General features: G+C 38.9%; 2 protein-coding genes across 7 annotated transcripts in view; both read left to right on the top strand.

Annotated features, from left to right (window-relative positions):
• The window catches only part of hikeshi (heat shock protein nuclear import factor hikeshi), a 32,741-nt gene extending 14,175 nt beyond the window's left edge, over positions 1-18,566 (top strand). For 3 of the 5 annotated variants that reach the window (XM_033022470.1, XM_033022471.1, XM_033022474.1), the window contains 5 exons: positions 3,711-3,948; positions 5,362-5,513; positions 6,657-6,775; positions 12,136-13,742; positions 15,028-16,451. In XM_033022470.1, the coding sequence (XP_032878361.1) occupies positions 3,711-3,948; positions 5,362-5,513; positions 6,657-6,775; positions 12,136-12,190 (564 nt within the window). In that variant the 3' untranslated portion in view covers positions 12,191-13,742; positions 15,028-16,451. Of the gene's footprint in view, positions 1-3,710; positions 3,949-5,361; positions 5,514-6,656; positions 6,776-12,135; positions 13,743-15,027; positions 16,452-18,457 lie in introns of those variants that run through there. The other 2 variants (XM_033022472.1, XM_033022473.1) reach the window with 2 other exon arrangements.
• A 63-nt stretch (positions 18,567-18,629) lies between these two features.
• Positions 18,630-21,385, top strand: part of ccdc81 (coiled-coil domain containing 81) — a 71,250-nt gene continuing 68,494 nt past the window's right edge. The window contains exons 1-2 of one of the 2 annotated variants that reach the window (XM_033022466.1): positions 18,630-19,291; positions 19,379-19,527. The gene's annotated coding sequence lies outside the window, so the exon portion shown is untranslated. The other variant, XM_033022467.1, reaches the window with a different exon arrangement.

The following is a 21,385-nucleotide window of genomic DNA, read 5'->3' as shown; positions in this document are numbered from 1 at the left end:
CGGCCTAACATAATTGAGCTCCAAGATAGTCCACTCGACGAAAAAGCCGTAGTAGGTCATGGGTAATCTTCATTTCCGTAACCGGCTCTAGTATCTTTGCTTTGGTCATGGTGTCTTCATATTGCTATTATTTTACCAAATACCACACAAATCTTTTTTTTTCAGCTGCAGGTGATCATTTGATATTCCTGCCTAGTCTTCCTTATTAACTTTGAACATACAAAATATTGCCATTAGGAAGGAGCTCCAGAAAATCCTGCACCCACTCAAGCCACCCTCCTCCCCCCTTCCCTCCGACACGGAGCGATCGCCGGCCCCCGTTTTTTTGTTTTGTATAACATATAATCCTCCGACATTTTCCGATATGTTTTATATAACATATAATCCTTCAACGGGATCCCGCCACTGGCTACATCTTCCCATCTCCACCCCTTTCTGCTTTCCGCAGAGACCGCTCCCTCCGTAACTCCCTGGTTAATTTGTCCCTTCCCACCCAAACCACCCCCTCCCCTGGTACTTTCCCTTGTAACCGCAGGAAATGCTACATTTGTGGCTTTACCTCCCCCCTCGACTCCATCCAAGGACCCAAGCAGCCTTTCCCGGTGAGGCAGAGGTTCACCTGCACCAACCTCATCTACTGCATCCACTGTTCCAGGTGTCAACTGCTCTACAAACCGCAGGCTTGGTGATCGCTTCGCCCAACACCTCCGCTCAGTTCGCAATAACCAACCTGATCTCCCGGTGGCTCAGCACTTCAACTCCCCCTCCCATTCCGAATCCGACCTTTCTGTCCTAGGCCTCCTCCATGGCCAGGGTGAGGTCCACCGCAAATTGGAGGAATAGCACCTCATATTTTGCTTGGGTAGTTTACACCCCAGCGGGATGAACATTGACTTCTCCAACTTCAGCTAGTCTTTGCTTTCTCCCTCCTTCCCCTCCCCTTCCCAGCTCTCCCACAGCCTATTGTATACGCCTCTTTCTTCCCCCCCCCCCCCCTCCCCGACATCAGTCTGAAGAAGGGTCTCGACCCGAAGCGTTGCCTATTCCTTCGCTTCATAGATGCTGCCTCACCTGCTGAATTTCTCCAGCTTTTTTGTCCACCTATGATATTCTGCCGGTGGATGCAGGTTCTCTGGATGCTTTCAAGAGAGAGCTAGATAGGGCTCTTAAAAATAGTGGAGTCAGGGGATATGGGGAGAAGGCAGGAACAGGGTACTGATTGGGGATGATCAGCCATGATCACATTGAATGGCGGTGCTGGCTCGAAGTTCCGAATGGCCTACTCCTGCACCTATTGTCTGTTGTCCATTGTCTATATTAGTCATACTCATTTAATTAACCGCAAAATCTTTCAATCTGAATTACACTGACACAAAGTAGTTGCAAAGGATATTATCCGTTTCCTCAAACTAGACAAGAATGGTCTTATTTGATAAAGTGCAATAAGCTGTCCATCTCCTTGGAGAATGAATGATGAATAATATAGAATAATAAAGGAATTACCTATTCAGATGTGTTAATCGTTTAGTGAACCCATGCATGGTAAATCAAACTTAAAAATGTTAGCACAACATTGCGATTGATTTTCAGAAGAATACATAAGGGAGGGAAGTTGCATTAAATTTATGTAGGATCATGATAAAACCACACTTTTTGGATCTCTACGTTTCAAAGGATATTGGTCAGATGCAATTAGGATTTCCAATGTGAATATTTGATTGGATTCTCAGGAAGTGAGGGTGTGGTTGGGTTTATGATTATGAAGGCAACAAAAAAAATGCTTCCATGTGATGTATCCAAAATAAGAGGTCTCCGTGTACATTAATGCCAATGAATCCAAGGGCTCTGGAGAAATTTTTAACCTGGTGATAGGAAATGGAACACGAATAGCAAGGATACATATCTGAGAAAGATGGATTGCATATAAAGGAATAAGGATAAAAAGACTTTGATAGAAAGAAGAGCATGCTGGGCATACAGTGGCTTGCAAATGTTTTCATACCCCTTGAACTTTTCCACATTTTGTCACGTTACAACCACAAACGTAAATGTATTTTATTGGGATTTTATGTGATAGACCAACACAAAGTGGTGCATAATTGTGAAGTGGAAGGAAAATGATACATGGTTTTCAAATTTTTTTACAAATAAAAAACTGAAAAGTGTGGCGTGCAAAAGTATTCAGCCCCCCTGAGTCAATACTTTGTAGAACCACCTTTCGCTGCAATTACAGCTGCAAGTCTTTTGGGGTATGTCTCTACCAGCTTTGCACATCTAGAGACTGAAAATGTTGCCCATTCTTTGCAAAATAGCTCATGCTCAGTCAGATTGGATGGAGAGCGTCTGTGAACAGCAATTTTCAAGTCTTGCCAGAGATTCTCAATTCGATTTAGGTCTGGACTTTGACTGGGCCATTCTAACACATGAATATGCTTTGATCTAAACCATTCCATTGTAGCTCTGGCTGGATGTTTAGGGTCGTTGTCCTGCTGGAAGGTGAACCTCCGCCCCAGTCTCAAGTCTTTTGCAGACTCTAACAGGTTTTCTTCCAAGATTGCCCTGTATTTGGCTCCATCCATCTTCCCATCAACTCTGACCAGCTTCCCTGTCCCTGCTGAAGAAAAGCATCCCCACAGCATGATGCTGCCACCACCATGTTTCACAGTGGGGATGGTGTGTTCAGGATGATGTGCAGTGTTAGTTTTCTGTCACACATAGCGTTTTGCATTTAGGCCAGAAACTTCAATTTTGGTCTCATCTGACCAGAGCACCTTCCTCCACGTGTTTGCTGTGTCCCCCACATGGCTTGTGGCAAACTGCAAACGGGACTTCTTATGGCTTTTTTTCAACAATGGCATTCTTCTTGCCACTCTTCCATAAAGGCCCGATTTGTGGAGTGCACGACTAATAGTTGTCCTGTTGACAGATTCTCCCACCTGAGCTGTGGATCTCTGCAGCTCCTCCAGAGTTACCATGGGCCTCTTGGCTGCTTCTCTGATCAATGCTCTCCTTGCCCGGCCTGTCAGTTTAGGTGGACGGCCATGTCTTGGTAGGTTTGCAGTTGTGCCATACTCTTTCCATTTTCGGATGATGGATTGAACAGTGCTCCGTGAGATGTTCAAAGCTTGGGATATTTTTTTATAACCTAACCCTGCTTTAAACTTCTCCACAACTTTATCCCTGACCTGTCTGATGTGTTCCTTGGGCTTCATGATGCTGTTTGTTCACTAATGTTCTCTAACAAACCTCTGAGGCCTTCACAGAACAGCTGTATTTATACTGAGATTAGATTACACACAAGTGGACTCTATTTACTAATCAGGTGACTTCTGAAGGCAATTGGTTGCACTGGATTTTATTTAGGGGTATCAGAGTAAAGGGGGCTGAATACTTTTGCACGCCACACTTTTCAGTTTTTTATTTGTAAAAAAATGTGAAAACCATGTATCATTTTCCTTCCACTTCACAATTATGCACCACTTTGTGTTGGTCTATCACATAAAATCCCAATAAAATACATTTACGTTTGTGGTTGTAACGTGACAAAATGTGGAAAAGTTCAAGGGGTATGAATACTTTTGCAAGCCACTGTATATGCATATTGGGCTGATGAAATAAGATTTCACTTTGCCTAGTAGAAACATTATTGAAATATGTTTGTTTCTGTTTCTGATATTGATTTCACCATGGTGTTTCTTTCCAATGACTAGGTACAGACAGATGCACAACAAGTTGCAGATGGAAAATTTGTATTTAATCTTCCTGATTATAAGAGTGTCAATCACGTGGTGGTCTTTATGCTGGGGACAACACCATTTCCCGTAGGAGCAGGTGGATCTGTGTATTTCTCTTACCCAGACAAGAGTGGAATGCCTGTATGGCAATTATTGGGATTCATAACGAATGAAAAACCCAGTGCAATCTTCAAAATATCACGTTTAAAGACGGGTAAGTAGAAGTTGCCTTTCAAAATAGTGTCTTTTTAGTATAGATGTTAAGAATTTTTCTTTTTTAAACCTAACCATAAAAATGCTTTAGTTGTTTCTTTTTTAATATTTTAACAGTTATATAGGCAAATCAGGAACGACTTTACACGCAAGATTCCATAAGTGAATTAAACAAATACTTGATCTTTGTTGCTGAAGGTTATCAAATACAGTATTTTGGTGTTTTGGGATTGAGATCTCTCGTGTCTACCTGAAAACTCAGACAATGCATCAATGTAATAATTCATCCAAAAGCTAGCTTCCATAGCAAAGCTGGTATTGATTTATTTGTTCAGCCATGATGCAGCAACTCATATTTAAAACTCAACATGGAGCTAACACCGCCATTTGTTTCTGGAGGAAAAAGATGGGTGACATTTTGGGTCGTCAGATCTAAAGAAGGGTCCTGACCCGAAACGTCGCCCATCCTTTTTCTCTAGAGATGTTGTCTGGCCCACTGAGTTACTCCAGTTTATTTTCTGTTTATATTAACATCTGCAGTGCCTTTCTACACACTGATTCTGAGATAATGTAGCCACTAAACTGATGTTTTAATTACATCATCTAAAATTCACTACTTAATAGACAAACTGCAATTGGTTGCTGCCCGAAATCTCCATGGTCGGAATGTACTTGCATTCACCTGGACTAGTCTTTCTTGCTGACCTTCATTTTTGAATCAAAATGTGAGATCTGTATGGTGACTGGAACATGACAGTAAAGAACAGAACTGCTGCTTAAGAATACCCTTGTCAGAAGGCAAAGCTAGGCTGGACGTTTTCTGACAAGGTGTTATTGACTATTATCAGTTTTAAAATCTCTGTTCTAAGAATTTAAAATCCATTAACATCAAAAGAAATAATTAAAAGCATTCAAGTGTTAACATAAATAATCAGATTTTTTTTAAATTACCCAAGCTTCGCCACTGTCTCCTCAACTGCAAGCTGAAATTCTCCTTTGAAATTACTGGGGCTTATTACCCTACACCAGGATTGATCTGGCATTGGATCTTTATGCTGTTTTCTCCAGCATAACTCAGCTTTCATGTGGAACTGTAGTACAGCATTGTACTGTTGTAAATTTCCGACAAAGTCTTTGCTGCGTAGTTTATTTAAATCATAATCTAAATATTTTGTTTAGCAACAATGCTTAAATAACAAATAACTGCTGTGCTTTTTAAATAAGATTTAATCATTGTGTAATTTTAGCATTGGGGTATAAAGGTGATGTACAACTTCATTTTAGATTTAAGATCCTTTGATTGTAATGCAGTTTTGTTTCCATGATTTTACATTTGATTGGACAGGAGTTTATGTTGTATGCTAGATTTGTGAATATGTGCATATTAAAAGCGTGAATTTGTATCGCCTTGAAGAAGAAGGTAGCCAGCATCCTTTTGGGATGGTGAATATTGCACAGACTGAATCAGTTGCCCAAATTGGAATATCTGTGGAGCCCATGGAACTATTGACGCAGCAGACTCCAGAAGCAAGTGCAGCTGTTTCAACTGTTGATTCATTTACACAGGTATGTGCAGTTAAAAATGTGTTCAGACAAGTTTAGAAAGGTAAATAAAATAGTTGTTTTAAAAAGGAAATTGGACTAAGAACAATGTTGAAACATTTGAAATTTGACATTTGATAAGTCACTGTGCAGGAATAAACCTCTTCTAATTTCTCATTCTGGAAGAGGGATTGACACTCATAAAACAGTAAAACAGGACTTGTGCTACTAAGTGCTAAACTTCTTTTTTTTGTGGTGAATGTAAAAGGTAAATGTAGTAAACACATTAAACATTTAGAAGTGGGACAGTTGGTGTGAAGTTAACAGCAGTGACACAAATCATGCCACAGCTCCTAATTTAAATTGTTCACAAATATGCATGTTGATAATAGCATGCTTCATTCATGCTTTTCTGATTTAGATGGATCGGTAAATTGCATTAAAATTATTTTCCAGCGAAAAGAATTGTAGCTTCAAATTATTTTTAACACTTTTCGCTTTTGTCTGGCTCATTTTTTCACTTTGTATCATTAGTGTTGGATCAAACAATAGCTATTATACTAATCAGTTTGTGTAGAATTTCGTCAGTATAAACTATTTTGAGTTCTGTAAAATGCTTTTGTCACCAAACTTTGAATTGAGAAAGATGTATGTGACTTCTCTGTCTCACAATCAAAATAAATAAATTGTGCAAAATATCATTAAATTATGAATATTCAAGCACAACTGATGATTCATTGTTTTAATTTTGTCAAAAGAATAACAGACTCTTGTCTCCTTTTGCAATTACTTTTGCAATTATCATTCCAGAATAAACTAATTTGGGAATTTGAGATCCTTTTTGGACAAGTTTTCTTTTTTTTTTAAAGGGTGTCTAGATTTGTTTTATGTGCAAGTTTATTTGTGAAATAATTGTCAGTTCTGGGCACAAATTTTGTACATTTCATTTCTAACTATGTTTCTCTGCGAATTTGTTAGCTTGAGTATAGTAGTACCTGTTCCCTCCCAAAAATTACACACACTTTAATACAGTTAGAAACCAAGTTCAAGTATATGTTTTGAACTGTCCTGCAGCAGGCAATTGTTTTATTTCAAATATTTTATACGTGTTTGGAATACTCAATTTTACAGTCTGATTGCCCTTTAAATAATTTCTTGTACTTTCAGTTTACACAGAAGATGCTAGACAATTTCTATAATTTTGCAACCTCATTTGCATTGACCCAGGATCGGATGACTCCAAATCCTACTGAGATGTTTATTCCTGCAAGTATTGTCTTGAAATGGTAAATATGCATTGTTGATGTTTTGAACCACAAGTATTGGTACTTTTATTCCCTGTATACATACCTTAATCAAATTACTAGCTTTGAAACACAAAATTCTTGCATTTAGGTACAGTGAAATATTTGTGTTACATGTGTTTCAAGGGGAAAGCAGCTAAAATGCCAGTTTGGATTTAAATCTCTATATAGAAGACGGACAGGCCTCCATGCATGGGTCAGGAGTATTTTCAGTGCAAGGGATTGAATAAAAACATGTTGGAATTTGTTGATTATGTAGGGTGTGAAGTGTTTTAAGTACAGTGCCCACCATAATGTTTGGGACAAAGACCCATCATTTATTTATTTGCCTCTGTACTCCATAATTTGAGATTTAGAATAGAAAAAAATCACATGTAGTTAAATTGCACAGTCAGATTTTAATAAAGGCCATTTTAATACATTTTGGTTTCACCATGTAGAAATTACAGCAGTGTTTATACGTGTTATATCCCGTAATGTTTGGGACACGGCAATGTCATTTAAATGAAAGTAGTCATGTTTAGTATTTTGTTGCATATCCTTTGCATGCAATGACTGGTTGAAGTCTGCAATTCATGTACATCACCAGTTGCTGGGTGTCTTATCTGATGATGCTCTGCCAGGCCTGTATTCCAGCCATCTTTTGATTATGCTTGTTTTGGGGTCCAGTCCCCTTTGTTTGAACTTGAACAGATAGATGTGTCTATACACTTCAGAATTCATTATGCTACTACCATTAGCAGTTGTATCATCATTTAAGGTAAGTGAGCCAGTAACTTCAGCAGCCATACATGCCTAGGCCATTACACCCCCGCCACCATGTTTCACAGTTGAGGTGGTATGCTTTGGATCTTGGGCAGTTCCTTCTCTCCTCCATACCTTGCTCTTGCCATCACTCTTATATGTTAATCTTTGTCTTATCTGTCCACAAGACCTTTTTCCAGAACTGTAGTTGCTCTTTTAAGTACTTCTTGGCAAACTGTAACGTGGCCATATTATTTTTGCAGGTAACCAATGGTTTGCACCTTGCAGTGTAGCCTCTGTATTTCTGTTCATGAGGTCTTCTGTGGAAAGTGGTCATTGACAAATCCACACCTGACGAGTGTTTCTGATCTGTCGGACAGATGTTTGGGGATTTTTCTTTATTTTAGAGAGAATTCCTTTGTCATCAGCTGTGGAGGTCTTCCTTGGCCTGCCAGTCCCTTTGCGATTAGGAAGCTCACCAGTGCTCTCTTCTTAATGATGTTCCAAACTGTTGATTTTGGTAAGCCTAAAGGGCCTGTCCCACTTGGGCGTCATTTGCGCGTCATTCGACAAGCCGGCAGTGACTGACGCGCGACTGTCACGCATAAATCATCTAGCAGTTCGATGGATGTTCGCCAAGTAGCGCCCGTCACCGTGGCAAGGATTTTCCCTGTGAAAAATTTTCAAAACTCGGCACACTTTATACCCGGGTGTTCACGTGGTGCGGCACTCAAATGACCGCCAAATAGTGCGCTGACGGCGTATGGGTGGCGACGCATGGTTACGGACGTTGATGCATGCTGACGCATAATAAATTAGCATAGGCAATGTTCGTGCATCACAACGCGCTACACGTACGCCATCAGTACGTCAACGTACACCATCAGTACGTCTGTCTGCGTGCGCAAGGGATACTCACGCAAGTGGCGCGCCAGGATTTTGATCATTCCAAAATCCTGGGGCGATAGGGAAGCACCACGCGTTACCGCGCTTCACTGCATGTGCCACCACGCCTCACCACGCGCGCGTCGCCACGCGCCAACCAATTTTTAGGATGTCGCGTAAATGACGCGCAAATGATGCCCAAGTGGGACAGGCCCCTTAAGGTTTGGCTGATGTCTCTAACAGTTTTGTTCTTGTTTCTCAGTCTCATAATGGCTTCTTTGACTTTCATTGGCACAACTTTGGTCCTCATGTTGATAAACAGTAATAAAAGTTTCCAAAGGTGATGGAAAGACTGGAGGGAAGACAAGGTACTGAGAGAGCTCTCTTGTACCTGCATTAAGGAGGCATTTAAACACACCTGAGCATTTACAAACACCTGTAACAATACAATACAATTTATTTGTTGTCATTTGAATCCAGAGGTTCAAACGAAATTTGGTTTCTGCAGTCATACAAACAAGAAGAAGAACCAAGACACAACACAATTTACATGAACATCCATCACAGTGAATCTCCTCCTCATTGTGATGGAAGGCAAAGTCTTATCTCTCCCCTGCACTCCTCGTTCTCCCGATGTCAAAGTCAAAGCCCCCGGCGGGCGATGGTAAATAAGTCCCGCGGCAATTATAAAGCCGCGCCGGGTGATGCAAGGCCCTGCTCCGGGTCTTGATGTTGGAGCCCCCGGCGTGCGCTAACAAGTCCCGCGGCCATTTAAAGCCGCGCCGGGCGATGTAAGGCCCCGCTCCAGGTCATCCTCAACCCCGCAACTCGGGCGGGAGAAGTCCCCGTTGCGGAAGCCCCGAAAAGCGGTCTCCCAGCAGGGACCCGCGGGCTCCCGGTGTTACTGCCTACCAGACCTGCGGCTGGAGCCTCCGAATCTCCTAGGTCGGGCCGCAGCAGCGCGCCACCACCGCTTCGAACTCGGCCAGCTCCACGATGGTGGGTAAATCCGCAGCTCCGCGACTGGAGCCCCAGGTCGTTCCGGTTGGAGGCCGCTCCACGGTGCTCGGCCCCAACGACAACGGAGACCCGACAGAGAAAAGGTTGGGTTCTCCGTGCAGGGGAAAGATTTAAAAAAGTTTCCCCACCCCACCCCTGCCCCCCACACACATACCCAGTTTAAAAAAAAATAAAATCTACATACAAACGAGACAAAAAATAAAAAAACGACAGACGGACTGCACCCGAATGTGTCCCAAACATTATGGTGCCCTGAAATGGGGGGGACTATGTACAAACACAGCTGTAATTTCTACATGGTGAAACTAAAATGTATAAAAATACCTTTTAATAAAATCTGACAACGTGCACTTTAACCACATGTGATTTTTTCTATTACAAATCTCAAATTGTGGAGTACAGAGGCAAATAAATAAATGATGGGTCCCAAACATTATGGAGGGCATTGTATATGTGTGAGGATCTCATCGGCAGCTGTGTATTAAACTTGTTTGTTTCATTATAATACAATACTGCATAATTGGTTGTTGCTAAATAAAGGATAAATCACATTGCTAGCAATAGATTCTCAATTTTCTTATTGATGCCAATTGTGCAATACCTAACGTATTTCTGGAATATCTATATTTTTAGAAGAATAATTATTATCTCCAAATGCATTATATATGTTTCCAATAATTTATTGTTATGTATCCATTTTATAATTTCCTAAATCTAGCATTCTCTACCTGCAACCTTTATAATCCATTTCTAATAAACTTATACTAAATTTCAAATAAATTAATCTGTTTAATTTTTTGATGAAATTCTTATTTCACTTCTTGGATTATTTCAGAATGATCTATGTATCTTTTGATGTTTGAAATACATAAAATCAGAAATAGGCATCCATGTACCCATCAAATTGTACTCTCTTTAATCTGAATCAATCTGTTACACTTGTAAATGTCAGATACAATGGAACATATTATTAACGAAATAATTCGTATACAAGGTTACATATTAAAGAGGACTCTGGCCTTTATTCCAACCACCTGCTATAAGAACCCTTCATTCCAACCACCTGCTATAAGAACCCTTCCCTCACTTCTGTCTTATCTAATACCTGCCACGCTCTCTCCTGCAGCTTTTTAAAATCTCTCCCCCACTCCCCCCACCAATCCCATACACTCAATCTGAAGAAGGGTTTCAAACCAAAACATCATATATCCATTTGGTGATTCCTGATCTGCTGAGTTATTCCAGCACTTTGTGTCCATTTGTGTATTAACCAGTTTCTGCAGTTTCTTGGTCTTACATATTAAAGAAATTGGTTGTACAATATTATGCTTTTTCTGTAGATTTTTCTCTCAAGATCTCGTATTATAACCATGGAGCTATTAAAATATTTTGTGAATTCAGTCACATTCAAGGAAATCTGTTGTATCATTTAAGCCTGTACATGCCACTTTTGCTGTTTTTTTTGGCTCATGTTGAACTACATCGGGGCCAGTCTCTGTAGATGGGGTAGCAACGTTGATTATGTCTTTCTCTGAAAGAATTTTACCTATGTATTAATGTTAGTGTCAGCTTGAACATAATCTTCTGCTGTCATTGTCTATGGCTGGTGTCGGATATGAAAGTTGCTGTGCAGTTTGGACAAAGGAAGATAACTTTCATCAATTATGGGTTATCATCAAGAACTGTGGATTCTGGTAGGATATCTGCACATCTTCAGCAGATGGATATCATGGTGGCTGTAATATCTGACCAAACATACAGATAAAGCACAAAACTTAAACCCGATGTGGGGGATTATCATCCGGACATTTATCAAAATACTGTGACAGGTACTTCTGGTAGTGAGGTTTGAAGTTCTGAGTGATGCCACCATTCATTGACAATACGTGTGATTTGTTAGGTGGGAGAGAGGAGAGTTTGACGTTGGTTAACTGGACTTGCTGAAGAGTGGTTGGTAGCCTTATCTACATGAAGAATCACATGGTGACACTAGACACATTTGGCTTGTTAGTCTTTTGACCACTTGAGAAAAATGTCTGCTCACCAAGGCATTGTGATTGTGATAATCACAGGCGACATTTGTTATAGCCTCAGGTGACACAGTTAGGACGAGACATTTGCATGGCGATCAGAGGTTGTCATCTGCATTTGTACAAAGATCATTGTTTTCTTCCATGTTGTCACAGTGGTATCATCTCTTAGCTGGAGTCTACCCCCTTATGCAGACTTAGCCCCAGCACTGGCAGTCTCTCTATGATGAGTAGTTGTAGTCACCTCTCCCAAGCCTTTGAGAAACAAAGGCTGATATTAACTTTGGATAGTTTAGAGTGTTGCTCCATGTATAAACAAATCTGTCTTCTGTACAAGAGACTTTTGGCCATGAACACTTGTTAGGCTGCTGAATCACATGATATTTCTCTCTGCGTCGTTCAGACATGTTTGTATAGTTGATAAAACAAACTGAATGTATGGTGTAATAAGCAATTTTACAGTTAATTCATCTCTTGCAGGAGGAGGAAAATTGCAATGTTTGACATTGTTTATATAATTGAAGGATTCCAAAGGGATTGATTAAAAATGCCAGAAATTACCCGCTTAATTTCCACAAACATGCCAAGAAAACCAATGTATTTTTTTTCTTGATAAGTTAATTATGCTGCTAATTCCTGTATTTTCTTTTTTCCAATTGTCAGGTATGAGAATTTTCAAAGAAGACTGTCCCAAAATCCATATTTTTGGAAATCATAATCCATATGCTGTGGAAGTTAATTGTAACAACCAACGCTGTTCATCTGTTTAAATTGATCTTTACAAATTATTTTTAAGATGTCAGTCTGAATACAAACTTTCGTAATAATCAAGCTGGTTTGAAAATTATTTTGGAAGACCTGTCATGGTTGTGTTTCAATGGATAGTAAGAAACATTTTAATCATGTTTGAACTGTCATTTATTTCATGAATTGGAATTCATTGAAACTGTTTAAAAGCTGTATTGCATTGTAAAACTTTCATTATATTATTAACATGAGTATGTTGTCAGTCATCCAGAAAAAATGTCCGATGGATACAAATACAATTCTTTAAGAAGATATGCAATTAATTTCTTGTAATATCTTAAAAACCCAATTTTTCAATCCCTCCCCCCCCCCCCCCCCCCCTTTATACAACTTAAGGGTGGCTGTGTTTTAAAGAAACAATTCTTTATTAGTTTAAATGTTATGCGCAGTATTCTTATTTCTCAGTTCCAGTCAGTTATATGTTACCTTTACATGAGTCCTTACTTTTCTTTCCCTGTATTTCTAATATCTAATATGGTAATATGGGGAGGGAGGGGGATGAGGGGACTGAAAATTTTGATTGCAACATTTTGAAGTGCTTAAATTGCAGTAATATTTACATGCTAGCATGCATCATGGCCAAAACTCTGCTCAATTTTCAAATCAATTGAAGCTCAATTGTTTTGAAATATTGCTGGTGGGAGCCCCTTTGCCTTGTGTGGAATTTTGGTTGCAAATTAATGCATAATAATGCATGCCTTTCGAAGTTTTGTGTTGAACTTGACTGAACATATTCCTGTAGTATCACCAAGGTATTATGCTATGCTTTATATAGATAGACCAATACAAATCTATCTGTCTCTATAGGTATACAATGCAGATGCTGAAACCTTGAGCAAAACCCAAAGTGCTGGAGGAACTCAGTGGGTCAGGCAGCATCTGTGAAGGGAAGAGACAGATGACGTTTGAGGTTAGGAAAGGTCCTGAGCATAAACATCATCTGCTAATTCCCTCCACAAATGCTGCCTACGCACTCGGTTCCTCCTGAACTTTGTTTTGCTTTCTGTCCCTGTACCTGTACACGGATCCTCTTCAAAGCAAAGTCCTTGCAGGAAATACTGAAGAACATGTTGAAACCTATGGATAGTGAAGGGGTGGAGTGAAGGAGGAAAGGCAGAAATGTGAGGGGAAAGCTAACTGAAGAATAAACGTTGTAGAAATTGTAAAGATATGCAGCAAAAGAAACACATCAGTAGTGCAATGCAGCCCACATCGATCAACACTGAAAGTGAATAATACAGTGTTTGTAAATTGATAAATGGTACATTGAATATTGTATTGACTAATTATTGCCCTAAACATAGAAATATTGCTGCCTGTAGTCATTCTTAAGAAGTTGAAAGGCTTCCAAAACTGTTGGCTTTTGTGTATTCTTCAAGTACAAGTTGACAACTGAATGAAGAATTGGAGCTGCATGAATCTAAAATTATTCCAAATTGTACTGGGATGTACAATAACTATTTGTTGTTCTAACTATTTATTTGAAATGAGGTGCACCACTAAGAATGCTTTTAGTGTACTACAGTCTTCACTTCAACAAGTAGTTTCTGAAACTGAAAGAGAATGATCAAAGTTGAACTTTCTCAAGATCTTTAAGATTCATCAAAAATAGTATGTTATGTTGGAAAATAGTTTAGAACTAATGTTTTTTTAAAGTGCCAATAATTTACGTTTTGAATTCTGGTTAAAGCATAGCTTTTAATATTAGTGTTCTTCCTGCCTATTGAGTTCATCTCTTTTACTAATATGAGGGCTATATTATAATAACTATAATAACTTTATTTATAAAGCACTTTAAACAACTACAGTTGCCACAAAGTGCTGTACATGAGTACTCATGAGCAAAAAGCTATTACAAACAATTAAAAACCATTAAAAACCGTAAAACGAAGGACTATAAAAAACACACTAAAAATTAAAAGACATTAAAAGCACTAAGAACAGGAGCAATGCCTCAGCCAGTGTCGAAAGCCAAAGAATAAAAATGTGTTTTTAGGGAGGATTTGAAGATGGACAGTGAGGGGGCCTGTCTGATGTGCAGCGGCAAGGTGTTCCAGAGTGCCGGAGCAGCAACAGAAAAGGCTCTATCCCCTCTGAGCTTCCGCTTAGACCTTGGTACCTCAAGGAGCAGCTGATCAGCTGACCTGAGGCACCGGGCAGGAGCATATAGGTGGAGCAGCTCAGAGAGGTAAGGCGGGGCGAGCCCATTCAATGATTTAAAAACAAATAAAAGAATTTTGAAATGAACTCGAAGGTGCACTGGGAGCCAGTGTAGGGAGGCCAAAATTGGCGTAATGTGCTCCCTCTTTCGAGTTCTAGTCAAAAGGCGAGCGGCAGCATTTTGAACAAGCTGGAGACGAGCCAATGAAGCTCGTGCGACTCCAGAGTAGAGTGCGTTACAGTAATCCAGCCTAGATGTAATAAAGGCATGGATTACTGTTTCAAAATGCTCCCGCTCGAGAATGGGCTTCACCTTTGCCAGCTTCCTTAGGTGAAAGAAGCTGGACTTAACCACCGCGCCTATTTGTTTATCTAGTTTAAAATCACCGTCCATCCTAAAACCCAGGTTCAAGACGGTTGGCTTTACAGACAATGCCAGTGGACCCAATTTTACATAATTTTCTAGGTCTCACTAGCTAATTAGAGCACGTAATTGTAAATATATGCCTCCAAGTTAAATTAGATGTCCTAACATGAACATCCATTTGTTTGAAGAATATGCCAACATCTACTACTCATTTGGTCCAGGAGTGTTTACTGAATTAAAAGTTCCGCTGAAAAGACTAGTTAAAGACAATAATTTTCTCCATTTATCAGTTCCCCTTTTAATATTTTGGAACCTCAATTCAAAAATGAAACCACCTTTATACTTGGGAACTACCACTTAATGTTTACACAATCTTTGTACTTTAACTTCTAGTTTTCAGGTGTGTGTGCATCATACTAGCAAGTAATATTTTCCTCATGGAGCAAAAGCCTAATAAATTATGAAAGGAAAAATGAAGAAATTTACTCAAGTTCAGCCAATGTGGCCTTCACATGATCACATTCCTTTCTTTTACATCTTTATATCCACGCCCAAGGTTAGGCTGCCAACCAACAACTGGTATAAGCTATCTGAGCCTTGCACCTGCTTCCTGAACGTAGTTTTTAATTGAATCTTTTTAGATAAAGCTGCATTTTAGACCAGTACTAATTTCTTCTCATTTTAGTCACAATCATGCCATCGCCATTTCCTGCAGCTGTGGCCTTGTCCTTTCTCCTCGCAATTCGGAATGGTAATAAGATTCCTTTTGTATTCGCCAACACACAAGCTTTTTAGACATAATGTATAACCGTGTATCTCCTCTGTCAGAACCTCCTGTAATGCTGAGGCAAATCATATATTTCTCCCTCCCTCAACTTTCTCTGAATGAGCTTCCTATTGAAGTATAATGGGAATGGATGCTTAGGACTGAGATATGGAGGAAGGTCTTAATTGAATTGGGATTGCATTTAAATTCTCTACTCCTCTGCTCAGTTCGGTATATTTGAGACAAGCCAATGTAATTTATGTGCCAAGGAATATGGAAAAGTGTGGGAAGGTGTGGAATTGAGTGGCTTATTGAATATTGGAGAAAGTTGAATGACATGCTGTCATGTTTATTTGGCAAGTTTGGATGAGTCTCTGCTGACTTCCAATCAATTGCAGACCTTGCTTTTTCTCTCCTTTGTTTGCTGGGAGATTGCCATCTGCTGGAAAATGTTTCAGCTGTCATCTCATCGACTCCAAACAAATATTTCTGAAGTTTTGTCGCCTGCCCTCCAGACAAATATATTAAAATATATATTTTATTATAACTACAAACATACAGTCCAATGAAATGCCTAATGATAGAGTGTTTAAAATATGAGGATTTTACCCCGGATCCAATGTACATGGTAGAATACATTATCATACTTTCATGTGTCAGTAGAAATTCAAAGAGTTGTAGATTGTTTGGGGGCATACTTTGTTTAAAAGGGAATAGATAGTCTCTGATTTTATATCATTTGCCAGGATGAAAATCTACTTCTGTCACAAGATTTGGTGAAATTTCTTATTTGAATTAACCAATTTGTTATGAACTGTGGGCAGTTCAGTGAAACAGAATGTGGAATGTAACACTTAATAAAGTTTTATTCCATTTAAATCTAAATGTAATTCAAGTATATGTTTGAGGGAGACCTGATTAGGAAGAATAAAATATGCAACAATGTTTCCATGCATGAAACCTACTCCAATCCTAACACCATAGTTTTCCTTGTGAAGAACACTTGAGAAAGATTAATCAAAGGTTCTCTCTTCGCTAAAATATGAAACTTCAGTGTACCAACCTATACATGTTTGATCTAATATTGAGCTAGCTTAATATAACATTTCACCTTCTTCTGTTCTACTTGCCTATATACAAAATGTCCTTTAGTCACTTAATTAAAATGATTTGATCATTGTTATTTTGCTAGCAGAGTTATGTTGTTCAAATCAAATTATTTTAATGCAAAATAATTAGGATTAGGTTAAGATCTTGAATAGACACATCCATGAATTAATCGCACAACTGAGATTTTAGTTTATATTGCTACTAATGTGAGCTGGAAAGAATTTTTGGTAATGCCATGCATTACTGTTTTAATAGTTTGGTTGAGTCATATTGAAGACTGATAGAAAGATTTTCAAACTAAATACCAAACCAAATTCAGGGCTGGAATCATAAATTTGGAAAAATGGCTCTGGTTATGACATAAGACACCATATTTTATATATCCTTGAATATTACCATGAGTATTTTGTTACCTTTGGGAGGATGCTATGAATGACACATTGTTTAAAATTTATATTTTTTACTTTTTTTATAAAACGAGTATCAAACCCAAAATATTGTTGGTGTTTTGTAAACCCATCCTGTGACGTGATGCACTGTAATAGATTTATTTGGTTCTATTGAAAATATTTACATCTTCTGAAGAAACGCCTCTTCCGCAATCTCATACACAATCTAGGCTGGTGTGTAGGTATACTGGGTGGAAATTGCAACACTACAACTAGCTACAAGCCCAGCTTACAAGTGCCCAATCTTTGAAACAACCCCTTACATATGAATAACCATATGGGAGACTGGCTTAGTGAATTTGCTGGTTGCTGATGGACTAGGTATTTTTCGCCGAATGCAACTGTTGCCTGGTCTACACTTGGTCTTGCCAATGTAATGGACGCCAAATCCCTTGCCAATACTAGGCCCTTGGATATCCACTATTTAGTATGTTGTGGTTGCAAAGATAATGTAAATATATTTAAGTTTGCTGTCGTTAAAAAGGTAGGTGCAAAATAAGCTAGTAGGATGCAAAGTCATATTGAAGGTTTAATGAGCGAGCAAGAAGATAGCAGATGGTGTGAAAAGAGAAAATGTGAAATTATGCATTATGGTATAAAAAACAATTAAATGGTGAGAAATTTAAGTATTGATATGCAGGAGTATTTGATGTGTTCATCCACGAGATGCAGAAAATTAATATACAGGTAAGCTAGCAATAGGAAGCCAAACTTCACATTGGCCTATGTCATGTGGTGAGAAGTTACAGGTATGTATTCTCACTGAAATTGTGAGTCTTCATTTTGTATGCTGGGCAACTTTGATCTCCGTATGCATATGTATATATTTTTTGGAGTTGTGCCAAGTCGATTCACTATATTGATTATGGGATGAAAAGATAGTCTGTTGAGGAGCGATTCAGTATGATTTGGCTTGTAATTCAGAGGAATAAGGGGATGATTCCATTCAGATAAACAAGATTCCGAGAGTGAGATAGTTAGCTGTGGGAAAGTTATTTCCTGTAGCTGGAGAATCTAGAACTGGAGATTGAGGTAGGGGGAGGAATTGGAAGAGGTTTACAAACGGGGGAGCAAAATCTTCTAACAGAGATTAAGAAATTTATATATGTAAAAATGTGTACTAATTCAATGTTTAGTAACTCAGAGGACAATGGGAAGTATTCTATTGTGTAAAGATGATAGATTGTTGGACAGCAGGGAAGTGGGAGTATGTGAAGATGAGGAGAGAGTAGGATTGAGGCATGGTTTTGGCCTTGATTGAATTAAATGGTTAAGGGCTGTACTTATTTACTCCTTTGATTTTGCATGTTTATTTTGTGATTACAGAATCATCAATGGTTGTACCTAGAACATAGAACAGTACAGCACAAGAATAGGTCCTTTGGCTCACAGTATGTGTGCCAATCACGATGCCAAGACCAAAGACCCCTGTGCCTATCCAAAAGACTCTTAAATGCCATTATCGTATCTGCCTCAACCACCAACGCCAGCAGCATGTTCCAAGCACACCACCCTCTGTGTAAAAAAAGTTCCCCCCGAACATCTTTAAACTTTGCCCCATTCATCTTAAAGTTATGTCCTCTGGTATTTGATTTTCCCCACCCTGGGAAACATGTCATAACTATTCAATCTATACCTTTCATAAATTTATATATTTCCATCGGGTCTCTCCGCAACCTCCTGAAAAAACAATCCAAGACTGACAAACCTCTCACTGTAGCTAATATCTCCTAATCCAGGCATCATTGTAGTAAACTTCTGCGCCCTTTCCAATGCCAATATATCCTTGCAATGGGACAACCAGAATTACATGACATATTCCAAATACCGCCTAATCAAAGTCCCTAAAAGCTGCATCATGACTTCCTGACATATACAATGCTCCTTGCTATTTGTATGATTTAATAACATTACCTGTTACTACCAAATGCATACAAACGTCTAGTATTTAATATTTAAAAATCTCAGATTTGCTTTTCAAGACGTACCATTTTATGGAGTTTGACACATTTATTGTCATAAAGTCCCACAGAGTTGCACAATATCACTTGGATGGACATCAATTTTGCTCCTCCCTACAGATGATGATGGAAAGCTTAACCTGTAGTAATGCTGTTAATTACCCTAATTAATTCTTGTAATCTTACTGATTCTGCAATGGTGAGTTGCTTTTCAATTTTAAGTTATTTCTTTCCATTTTCCTAACTAATACATTATGCTAAACATAATCTTGTTTGTCTGTTTCAGGCAGAACGGCGGCCCATTGTTTACACATCCTTTGAAAAAATACCTTTTGTGCTGGCAAAGCTCTTTGGTAAAGGTCAAATTGTGAAGCAATTTGAGAATGAACAATAGGACATTTTATTTACAGTACAAATCGATAAGTTACATATCAGGTAACAACAGAAAGCAAAAGGAAAAACCTTTATTCATTGGATTTCATTCTAGTCCTATGAGTATCTTTCAGAATAATGTGTAGGAAGGAAGTGCAGATGGTGGTATAAACTGAAGATAGACACAAAAAGCTGGAGTAACCGCAGGATAGGCAGCATCTCTGGAGAAAAGGAATGGGTGACATTTCAGGTCGAGACTTCTCTCTTTCAGAATAACCTATTCTACGTGTCTTTGGTTCTGAAGGTCCTCAAATAATAATTATTGCTGCAATATCACTGAGTTTCTATAAGGTGCTGCCGAATTTTTTTATTTTCGTTTTTTTAACACTTCTTTGATTTTCCTGTCATCTGTCCTTGATTTTTGTTCATCAATTGCCGGTGGCTTCCTAGTTCTTGGGATTTCTTGGAAATACCCACTGCTAGAAACTATGCATAAGGATGTCCGCCTTCAGTGGATTTCCCGACTTAATATTAAACAATTCTCCAACTTGTGCTGAAATTTTCAATAATCAATGATCACTTGGGAAAATGTCAACTGCTTAAATTCCTGGTACTTTTGCCTCCAATTTGCAATCATGTTTTGTTTTAACAACCAGGATTGTTAACACTCAGGATTTACAGTGCCCTCCATAATGTTTGGGACAAAGACCGATCATTTATGCTCTGTACTCCACAATTTGATATTTGTAATAGAAAAAAATCACATGTGGTTAAAGTGCACATTGTCAGATTTTAATAAAGACCATTTTCATACATGTGGGGCACAGCAATGTCATGTAAATGAAAGTAGTCTTGTTTAGTATTTTGTTGCATATCCTTTGCATGCAACGACTGAAGTCTGTGATTCATGGACATCACCAGTTGCTGGGTGTGTTCTCTGGTGATGCTCTGCCAGGCCTATATTGCAGCCATCTTTAGCTTATGCTTGTTTTGGGGGGCTAGTCCCATTCAGTCTTCTCTTCAGCATATAAAAAGCATGTTCAATTGGGTTCAGATCAGGTGATTGACTTGGCCACTCAAAAAATGTACAATTTTTTTAGCCTTGAAAAACTCCTTTGTTGCTTTAGTGATATGTTTAGGATCATTGTCTTGCTGTAGAATGAACCGCCGGCCAATGACTTTTGAAGCATTTGTTTGAACTTGAGCAGATAGGATGTGTCTATACACTTCAGAATTCAATATGCTACTACCATTAGTAGTTGTATCATCAATGAAGATAAGTGAGCCAGTACCTTCAGCAGCCATAACACCCCCACCACCGTGTTTCACAGATGAGGTGGTATACTTTAGATTTTGGGCAGTTCCTTCTCTCCTTCATACTTTGTTCTTGCCATCACTCTGATATGTTAATCTTCGTCTCATCTGTCCACAAGACCTTTTTCCAAAACTGTGGTTGCTCTTTTAAGTACTTCTTGGCAATTAGCCTGGCCACCCTATTTCTGCAGCTAACTAGTGGTTTGCATCTTGCAGTGTAGCCTCTATATTTCTGTTCATGAGGTATTCTGTCAACAGCGATCTTTGTCAAATCCACACCTGAAGAGTCTTTCTGATCTGTCGGACAGGTGTTTGACGGTTATCCTTTATTATGGAGAGAATTCTGTCATCAGCTGTGGAGGTCTTCCTTGGCCTGCCAGTCCCTTTGCGATTAGTAAGCTCACCCGTGCTCTCTTCTTAATGATGTTCCATACAGTTGATTTTGGTAAGCCTAAGGTTTAGCTGATGTATCTAACAGTTTTATTGTTGTTTCTTCAGTATCATAATGGCTTATTTGACTTTCATTGGCACAACTATGGTCCTCATGTTGATAAACAGTACTAAAAGTTCCAGAGGCGATGAAAATACTGGAGGAAAGACTAGGTGC

Source organism: Amblyraja radiata, chromosome 6, assembly GCF_010909765.2.
Source record: "Amblyraja radiata isolate CabotCenter1 chromosome 6, sAmbRad1.1.pri, whole genome shotgun sequence".
Taxonomy (NCBI): Eukaryota; Metazoa; Chordata; class Chondrichthyes; order Rajiformes; family Rajidae; genus Amblyraja; species Amblyraja radiata.
This window is presented reverse-complemented; position numbering and strand designations above follow the sequence as displayed.